Here is a 10,546-nt window from a genome sequence, read left to right as displayed (position 1 = left end):
CTGGCCTCGTGATTATTTTACTTAGCATAAATTAGGAGATTTTGACATGCTCCCTCTCTTTATTCCTAACTATGACACAATTGTAAATATTGTTGATTTTAACATTCATGTTTGTTGTCTGATTAAATCTTGCTCTGGACCAGAACACACCATCGGGCCCTGACACAATACTGGACAAACACGTTTTCTTCTCCTTTCATTCGGTGTGAACATTAAAGATTTAGAAAATATGGACTCATGTTTCATGTATCTTTATTTCGAGTGCTGACAGAAATTTACTTATACCTTCCATTCTCAGTCAACTCATGTTGCTGCTTATCAACACAGATGATTTACTGAATAGTTTCAATAGTCTCTGCCTATAGCTTTCTTAGCCTCATGGTCACCTGTTAAAACTAGGAGAAATACAGTTTCCAAGGCCACTTCCTGGCTCAGTGATCAGACTCACTGTGAAGAGGAAACTTAGAGAGACTGAATATAACTAAAAATTACAGTTTCTATATAATCCTGAAGGATCTAATTTGATCTTTGGCACAAAGGGGTAAAAATCCTGAGGACATTTTTTTGTAGCAAATTCCCTTTATCATCAGTTTCTCTGGAGATCTCCAGCAGGTGGCACTGTCAGCAGGGTGGCCTTGTGATTAGAGAGACTGTCCTTACTGGTTCAAGCCCTGTTTTGTTAGTAAACATCTGCTCTGCTTTAATGTCTTTCAGCAAGACACTGCATCCTACCAGCTACAGGGGTGTTGTTCTCTAGCTGACCTGCACTCTGACTTTTAGGGAGATGGACAAGTGAAAAGTGAACTTTCCTACAGCATGAATAAAATATATCATTATTAATGTTTTCTGCAAGTTTTTGATTCAGAATGAATGATTCTTCAGAGTGATGTTATATGTTGGATAGTGTCAAGTATATATGGCATGTCATATCAAGCATCAATTTAAGAGATCATTTGTAATGTGCCTACGTTCATATAACAATTTTCTAACACTTTATTACTTGGGCTGAATTGATTTTACTTGAAAGATGTACTCCCATGAAAAGTTATGCAAACCCTGACTCTCAGCATCCATGGGTCTGATGTTCAGGCTGCAACATGCTGATCCTCTCCATGACAGATTTTCTGTCAGAATCAGTCACAGTAACCTTCAGAAGTTTCATTTAATTTTCAGGCATTCAGCAGATGCATGTGCAGCTTTCAATCAATGCATTGATTTAATGCATTCACAGAAGATACACAAAATGTCTTGGTGTATTTGATGCTCATGCCTGTGAAAGATTAAAGCATAGGTACTTCATGAACAAGGGGAAGGAAAAAAAGCAAGGAAGGGTGGATGAAGAGTGGAATGCAGGCAGAAGGGTTGAAAACAGGGAAACAAGGAAGGAAGGAGGTAGAGAGGCAGGGAAAGAAAGCAAGGCTAGGAGGAAATTAGAGAAAGGAGGATGAATGAAGGGAGGGATGGATGGAGGAAAAGATGGAATGAGTGAAAGAGTTGAGGGAAGAAAACGAGTTGAGATGGAACATGATAGAGGGATAAAGGATAAAGTTCTGCAGTCTCATTTTGGTAAGCAGAGAGAAATCGGGTCATAACATTCATCTGTTAACCTGACAATTCCAAAAAAACATCCTAATGCAAAAAAACACATCCTAATGATCCTAATGTAAACAAAGTCTAATGGTTTGAGAAATAAGCTTGTAATTGTAAGGTCACTAGTTGAAATCCCCAGATCAGCTGGGAAAGTCTGGGTGGAGGAAGTGGGCAAGAAGTGCTTCTCCTCCTGCAACAGCTAGTGTTGAAGTGCTCTTGAGCAACAATACAAGACGTGTGAGAGTGTGTTTGTGTGTGTAACCCCCCCCCCACACACACACACACACACCCCAGGCTGTTGCTGTAAATAAAGAGTGTGCTCTTAGCCAACCTGCTGGGTTGAATGAGGATTAAAAAGAAAAAGATTCATTAACAGCCTTTAAATACCGTCACTTTTAATAAGACTGTATTCTCTGTGTTTGTTTGTTTTGAAGGCCGTTACCACAACAAAGAATGTACGTTTCGTCTGCTAGCTCATTTCCATATAAAAGTAAAAATCAATTGTGGTTCCTACGCCTCATTAAACCAAAAGGCTTATTCTTAGAATGTGTCTTTTGCTCTGTTTCTCAAAATAAATAGGCTAATCCCCCTTTTTGGTACAGTTCAGTAGTAATGATTTATTGTGTACTGGTATTTTAGGAGGTGGGCATGCAAGGGAGCCAAGCTTACAGACTGTACGCCTGCACATCCCCTTGATTACACTGCTGGGTATAATTATGACTGATACACTGAAAATATGATATATAATATTACATATAATGTCCTTATATCTGTCATAATATTTGTATAAGTGTGAGTTAAAGACAAGAGCAGCCATTGTTTTTGATCCATCTAATTACCTAATTTGATGCTAATTAACTAATACATGTATAGGCTATACAATCTACAGAACATGCATACCATATTGTTCAGTATAAGAAAAATTCTATTGTTAATTATTTTACATTAGCAGTAGTCAGCCAAGTCATATATTCATATCTCTGAGTAAAAGACTATATATATTTCAACTAAAATAAAAAAAAAAACAGGACCATAGGGAAACTCAGAGGGCACAGACTGTGTATCCCTTGCCTGCTCCAAGTATGAATATGTTACAGGTATTACTATAAATATAAATTCAGTTTATTCTAGTTATAAATCCGGATCCCCCATGCTTAAAAATATCCTCTATTCATGTATGGGGAGAAAGAGGAGAAAGGACGGGGTGATTGAAGGGTCCGTTGCTGGATGGGACCCCAGCAAGGTCCTTGATGTGAGGCTTTGTCGTACACAAAGAAACATTTAAGTTTGTTTCGATTTTTTTTTAAGCAGCCCACTTACTTGCTATTCATTCAATCCAAATATGTGGGAATGTTATACATTACCTAAAGTCTTTATCAATTAGATATACACAACACTCTAACTTGCTTTTAAGATTTAAAAAGATCTGAATATTGAAAAAAAAATGCTCTCAACTTAAATCTATATGGTAGACTTTCATGGTTGTTGGCAGTCAACAATTCAAACTGGCAATGTGCATTTAGGCCAGCATTTCTCAGACTGTGTATCAGTCAGTCAATCGGTGTATCACACTGTTGTCTGGTGGGTTTCCAGATATTAGTTTGTTTTAATGAGCCTGGGCGTCAGGACAAAGTCAGAGGTGATATGAGGCATCATGATGTAGGGAAACTCTGGACCTTATGGAGAGGCAAGGATCAATATGAAACGTCTGTCAACTCACCAGTAGGGGGCGCAGCCACATTACTGATGGGTCAGTGTATGGACACCAGGGTTTCCCTTACCCATTTACTGTAAGATGCCATCCTACATAATGGAAACTGTCACCTCACCTAAAGGAAAATCATCTGTATAGATCTAAACGTTTTAAGTGACCAAAAATGCGGGGGAAAAAAAAATGGGGAACCTAATGGGTCCTTTAAGCCCATGTGAAGTCACAGTGGTGCGGCTGCCTCATGTCAGTCACATCTGTTATCATAACATCATGTTGGCTGTCCTGGTGGCGCAGTGGGCTGACTGGGGCTGGCTCTTGACATTTGTTGCCATCCTCTCCCCAACTTTCCTATCACTCTCCAGCTGGCAGGGATTCAGTGTCCTGCTCAAGGACACTTCGGCAGGGCGGATGTTTGCGACACGGGGCTTTTGAAGGACGGTCTGTCATTACCTCCAGGACTCCCAGCCGCCCCCGTCATTTTATTAGCACTGGCCCTGCTCTCTCCAAACCCACCCGGTCTAATATATTCACTCATTGGAAATCTCACGGGCCTGTTGGATTGACAGGGCATGAAGATGTCCTTTGGAATAATAATGGAGGTGGAGAGTATCGCCTCACAGGGGGGTCTTCCCATGTCAGAGCCTTCTAACAAAACGCGCTCTCCCTCTTTCTCTGAAACATCAAAACCGGCACAGGCGCATTCCTTTACGCGCGTACCCGATCTCATTTCTTCAACGTGAACGCGATCGAGCAAAGAAGGAATGGGCAGTTCACAGATGGAACACTTCAGTTCGAGCCATACTATGTTGGTTAGTCTAACATATTCAACACTGCTTCAGAATAGCTACAATAATCCAAATGTACAGCTGTAAAGGACCAGTGGCCACTCCTTACCTCTTAAGCTCCAACGTCGCGAGAGGTCTAGTGGAGGGTAAACCCACAAAACTCAGTTTAGTTACCTTTTTCTTTGCAGGATTGAATTTATTCTCCTTTTTAGGCTGACATAAATCTCAATGGCCTAAATTCATTGTACACATCATAGTAAGTAGTATCATACTGATGCAAGCTATGAAGATATGGTCTTTATAGGAGGAAAGCATAAATTATTGCTTTTCTGAAAGAAAGAAAAAACAAAAACGATTTTATTTGTATTGGTGGTTATTTGCCTTATGATGTTTATCGCCTGGTGGTCATGGTTTAGGCTACCTAACCTCCTTTTTATTTACCACTGGCCTTCATCACTGGTCACGAGTTAAATGTTTGGGGCTGGATCTGGGGGAAAAAAAGATAAACAAAAAAGCAAACATTTTGTGTATGCAGGGCCCGGAGATGGGATTGCCTGACGGCGGGGGGAGCAAACTCCACCCAACAGATAGGATCTCGGGCAGGCGGAGCGGAGCGCAGCTTGTGCCAAAACTGCTCTGGCTGGCTGGACGGGACACTTGACAAGTCCCGCAGAAAACTTCAGAGGGGCAAAGTCCAGAGCGGGAGTGTGGGAGAGAAAGAGTGGGAGTTACAGTGTGAGAGACTACATAAAAAAATCACATGCCATTTTAAAGAAATGCTCCAAAGATGGCGGTGGTAATAGCGACGGGAGTTTCGGGTGCCACCGGAGTGCAAAAAAGTGGATTTTTGGAGGTTTTGGTGCGGGAGCGGTGGCACAAAGTTTTGGCCAACTTGAACGAGGAAGCGCTCACGTTAAGCTGCGAGGAGACCGGCGTTAACGACAACGTTAACGACAATGTCAACTCTAACGGCGTTACCAACGGATCTTACCATGGCAACAACAACACCAACTCCAACAACAGCCCCCAAACCGTGCGCACCGCGTTCACGGACCTACCGGAGCGAGTGCCCGAGGCGATCGCCAACAGAAAGCGGTGCGTCAAGGTGACCAAGCAGGAGGTCGGCGGACTCGGGATCAGCATCAAGGGGGGGAAGGAGAATAAAATGCCCATCCTGATCAGTAAGATATTCAAGGGGCTCGCCGCGGACCAGACCCAGGCTCTGTACGTCGGGGACGCTATCCTGTCCGTGAACGGCGTGAACCTGCGGGACGCGACCCACGACGAGGCTGTGCAGGCGCTGAAACGTGCCGGGAAAGAGGTGACTCTGGAAGGTAGGTAGGTTGGGTGCGTGTGTGTGTGTGTGTGTGTGTGTGTGTGTGTGTGGAGAGAGAGCAGTTGTAATCTCCGTCGCTTCAGGTGGTTTGAAGAAGGTCTTCTAGATCATGGGCTCCCAAACTTTTTTCCTAAACAAATACCCAGCCTCCTTTTTTGTTACTTAGATATGTTTCAATAGAGGATTATAGACCCGTCTTCACTATAAGTGGGGAGATAATAGTTGAGTGTGTGAGAACTATGGTCAAAATAGCCAAATTCATACCTTCTCTCACTGGGCTACATTTCAGAAGTATTGGTGAAATTATATCTCATCTTGCTGGGGACCTAGTATAACCCCCTCAAGGACCCCAAGAAGGGCCCTGCACCCTACTTTGGGAACCGCTGTCCTGGATTGTTCTAGGCTGCTCTATGGCACATCATTCACCCTCATACTGTAGGACAGTGATTCTCAATCCTGGTTCTCAAGACCTAGAGTACTGCTGGTTTTCTGTCCTACCAGGTAGTTAGTTGCATTCACCTGGCATCCCAGGTGTAAATCAGTCCCACATTTAAATGGCTAAAATGAAAACCAGCATGGCTTTGGGTCCCGAGGACCAGGATTGAGAACCACTGCTGTAGGACATGTTTAATTTTCCATCAGGGTGGAAAGTGTGATTATATTGGTTAATAACAGGGCTAAAATGGATAAGAAAAAGTGATACTTTTATTGCACTACCCTACATAACTCATATATCTCAGCAGATTAAATCTATTATCTGTTATTTCTTACAAGTCACCATGTAGTTTATCCTAGGTCACCAAATTGAAGAGAACTGAAACTTTTTTTTCCTACAATCTCTGCAAATTTAGCTAGTTTACAGGAGGAGAGGAGATGACATCGTACTTAATAGGCCTACATGCCATTGGGACACCCTTGGTTTATCCCATAGTTGGGAAATGTGCAGGTGACTGATTGGCTGACTGTTGCAAAAAAGAATAGCTGGCATTTCTAAGGAAATGGTTATTATGCAACCAGGGGCGCCATGGGAGAAACATGTGAGATCAGACTCATATACTCTCTCTCTATCTCTCTCCCTTGCTCCTTTTCTCTTTCTCTCTTCCCCTCACACTCCTGTCTCACTGTCTGCTTCGTTTTTACATACACAAGCAAGGCCACTCACACAAATACAGTTCTACATTCCCTCAAGCATCACACACACACACGCGCGTGCACGTACACACACACTTTCACACTCGTTTAACACAAACACACGCGCAGCACAGCCAAGTCAATGTGAGTTTGCTCTACAGTTGTTTTTAGCCAACAGTGAAGATGAAAATTAGGCTGGTGGCTGGCGGTTTCCACTCTGAAGGCTGAACATCATTATACACCCCCCACCCACCCCACCCCCCACCCCCACCCACCCCCCACACACACACACACACGCACCAAAAAATGTTTCACACAAGTGCCCACTTCTCTGAGTTTTCTATTCCTGTTCCTGTGAGGACTCTTGGACCCAAGATAGTAAGAACAAAGTCTCTCTCCTCTCTCTCTCTCTCTCTCTCTCTCTCTCTCTCTCTCTCTCTCTCTCTCTCTCTCTCTCTGTCTTACTCACACACACATACACACACGCAAACATGGTGATGATCCTTCCCAGGGGGACACTGAGGCTACTGCAGAGGGAAAACCAGGTCCCAGCTGAAAACTTACTGAGATAAGAAGGAGAGAGAGAGAGAGAGAGAGAGGGAAAGAGACAGAGAGAGAGCGGAAGGGAGGGAGTGGGAGAGGGAGGAAGGAGGGAGAGAGATGGAGGGGGGGTGGAAGTTATGGAGAAAGGCAGAGAAAGAGAGAGAAGGGAGAAGAGCGAGGGGGGTTAAGAAGCAGATAGAAAGAGGACAGGACTTAAGGGTGACAGAGAGGTAGAATAAGTTCACCAGCCTGTAACTTTACTCATACATGATTTGCATTTTGAAAAGCAGTGAATCTTAGAGGACGCAGCAGACGAAGAAAATGACTTTATTGGCAACACAAATACAATGTGATTCAATGTGTCATGAAAGGGTTCCATGGATCTCTGGGGACATGAAAGGTACTCGGCACATAACGAACCAATTCAAAAAAAAAAAAGTAAGCAGTGATATGTAAATTCTTGAATTGAGAGATATTCCCTTTTAAGTTTCATTCCTGAATGTATGTCTAGCCATCTTCTAAGATTTGGGAGAAGCAGGCTCTCTGTTAGAGGAGGAGAGAGATCAGGAGGAAACATCTGATCCAACCGTTAGGAGACAGAGCATTTCCCATGGGATAGGAGTGTGCGTGTGTGTGTGTGTGTGTGAGCATGTGTGTGTATTTGTATACTGTATCACTGTGCATTGTACATGTGTGTGCATATGCAAGCATGCATGCCTACGTGCTGTTTTACCGGAAGGCTCTGATAGCACAGACAAGCCATCTTGAAAACTCATCAGAAAGCAGGAGCATAAAATTCACTAAAGATAGACAACAACCACTTACTCCTTTATTATCCGTCTTAAGACCGCTCTCCAACCAGAGGACCAAGCATCCTCTTTGTTGAAGTGTCCCTGAGCAAGGCACTGAATCTCTGCAGGCTCCAAGTTCTGTAGCTCAACCTGCAGTCCTCCCTATGGAGGAAGACAAGCCAAAAGAGAATTTCCCAGCATTTTCAATCATTATACCTGGTGCACTTCAGTGCAGGCACACACCATCCAGCATGCCAGTATTCTCTATTCATATATTCCCATGATGTCACATACATTCCCTACCAGTATGGTGCTTTACCATATACACAGCTCATTGGCTGTGGCTGTCATTTGATTATAATCACCTGATATTTTTTTTTTTTTTTTTTTTTACAATCGTCTGTTATTTTCCTACCAAGATGTCCGTGTGGTGATGTAACAGAACACCATGAATAGCGTCAAGACAGGAGTAGAAGATAATAGGCTAAAAATAGACACGAATTAGGTTAAGAATAAAAAGTCAGAATAGAATGAAGGACAAGTGTCGCACACTTCAGCAGACAGGAAATGAGTCAATATCCTGTAAGCTCACGGTTTACCCCTAACAAGCCATGACTGTCATCACCTTCCGTCTGTATGTGTGTGTGCATGTATTGTCAGCAGCAGTGTCATGAAGACTCATGTTACAGTTACTGTGTGTGTGTGTGTGTCTGTGCGTATGTCTGTAAGCATGTGTCTGCTTGTGTGTCTGTGTGTGTATATGCATGTGTTGTCATCAAGGTAGTCATCAGCAGTGTAGTCTAGACTGTGATGCTACAGTCAGTGTGTGTGTGTGTGTGTGTGTGAGAGAGAGAGAGAGAGAGAGAGTCAGAGAGCGTCTACGTGTCTACTGGCTGACTGACTGTTTATGTCATTAGAGAAGCTATCATCACCTCTGCTACTGTTTGCAGAGTCTGACTCTGAGCGGATGATGGTGATGATAATAACAACAACTGCGATGTTGGCGATAATGACTGTGGTGGCGATGATAATAGATTGAATCATTCACTCCTGTCCTCTGTAAGTGTTTATACAGACGGAAAAATTGGAACGGTGGACTAAAGCTGATCTTTATACCCTCTCCTTTGTAGTTGTATGCATTGAATCTTTGTCACTTGCATTTGTTTTGTACTAGTTTTCTTGTGATTATCTTTGCAGATACTGACCCTTTCTACAGTTGCACTTATTGTAAGTGGCTCTGGATAAGGATTTCAGTTTAATGTTTAAATTGTAAATTTAATATGATTTAACAGCATGACCAGTAATGACCCATAATCAAAAGGCTGCAAGTCTGTTATGCAGCTTCATTGTCTCTTGATGTTAAATCCATGTTACACTGCAAATGAGTCAACAGCAAAAAAAACTCTACTTTAATCTGTAGAGTTTGTGTTAACGTTTCTGGAAATAATGTAACATCTACCACACAGCTGTCTTTATACTTCTGTAAGCCTGCTGATGTTGCGTTGTGGCTTTCACTTTTCCCAAAACCTTGTGAGGAGAGAGTGAGTTGCTGTATGTAAACATGCTTGTAGCATTAGGAGTCACAGACTCTGTAACAGTTGTCTTTGCATATTTTGACTCTTCATGAGCAAACTTTGAGGAAATGCTTTGGTAGATTCATTTACAGTGTAATATGGATGAACAGAAGGCAAAGCAATAAAATATCAGATGCCAGTTATAAGTCTTTACTGGCCAAATTTGTGATTGCAGTAATTAACAATTTTCACCCACTCCTGCCATTTTATCGCAAATTGCATTGCAATTTTTGAGAAAAGCCACTGCAACATCAAGCATTTAAGGCCGCAATAATCTGGTCTGATGTAATATTCAGGTTATAGTTTAGTGTTATGGATCAGTCACCTTCACTATTGTCCAGTCCTTCTGCATGTTGTGTATCTTATTTGCACTAGGGAACACACCCTTTGTCTAATTGCCTCTGCACGTTTGATTCTTTGCAAGTAAACTCTGAAGCAATGCTCTTTTTTTCTGTTCAGTCATGTTCAGGGTTGAGAACACTTGTATACTTTTCTGCTGGATAAACTTTGGGGCACACAGACTTATTTTCTATGATTCAAATTTCCCACATTGACCTAGTCTTGGCCATAGCTGCATCCAAAACAAGTATATATATTATGGTGTAACCGATAGGGAAGAGATATAACCTTGGCTATAACTAAGCAGTATGTTTTAATGATGTACCAGGGTGAGAGAATACACTGAAAAAGTTTGAGAAAGCGTGTTCAAACTTTTCCAAACATGACATTTTAGCAAAGATCTTCATCAGGAACTAAAGTTTCTTCCTTTGACCAGGCATTATGTATTTATGTTTATGTGTTTCACACCTCTTCTACTCATGGAAAGTTGTGAGCTAGCATAGTGAGCTGGTAACTGATTACAACATTGACGAGTAATTCCTCCTACGTGTATTTCTAATTTCTTTTTTTGTCTTTTCTATAAATAAGGCCCCCGGCTTGCTCATAATTTGGTTAAGGCAACATTTAAACGCTCTTAGATATCGGTCCAAATCTTACTAAAAGATGCCTTGAGGGTGGATTTGTAAAGGCCTTTTGTGCTGCAGTAGTGTCTAGCTACCTGCTCAGTGCCTGCAAGGAATAAAAGC

General features: G+C 42.3%; 1 protein-coding gene across 1 annotated transcript in view; it reads left to right on the top strand.

Moving 5' to 3' along the window:
- The first annotated feature begins 4,859 nt into the window (after positions 1 to 4,859).
- Positions 4,860 to 10,546, top strand: part of sntb1 (syntrophin, basic 1) — a 34,791-nt gene continuing 29,104 nt past the window's right edge. Inside the window, exon 1 of the mRNA XM_078287361.1 lies at positions 4,860 to 5,420. Within this exon, the coding sequence (XP_078143487.1) occupies positions 4,874 to 5,420 (547 nt within the window). The 5' untranslated portion in view covers positions 4,860 to 4,873. The remainder of the gene's footprint in view (positions 5,421 to 10,546) is intronic.

The sequence above is a fragment of the Centroberyx gerrardi genome, chromosome 12, assembly GCF_048128805.1.
Source record: "Centroberyx gerrardi isolate f3 chromosome 12, fCenGer3.hap1.cur.20231027, whole genome shotgun sequence".
Taxonomy (NCBI): Eukaryota; Metazoa; Chordata; class Actinopteri; order Beryciformes; family Berycidae; genus Centroberyx; species Centroberyx gerrardi.
This window is presented reverse-complemented; position numbering and strand designations above follow the sequence as displayed.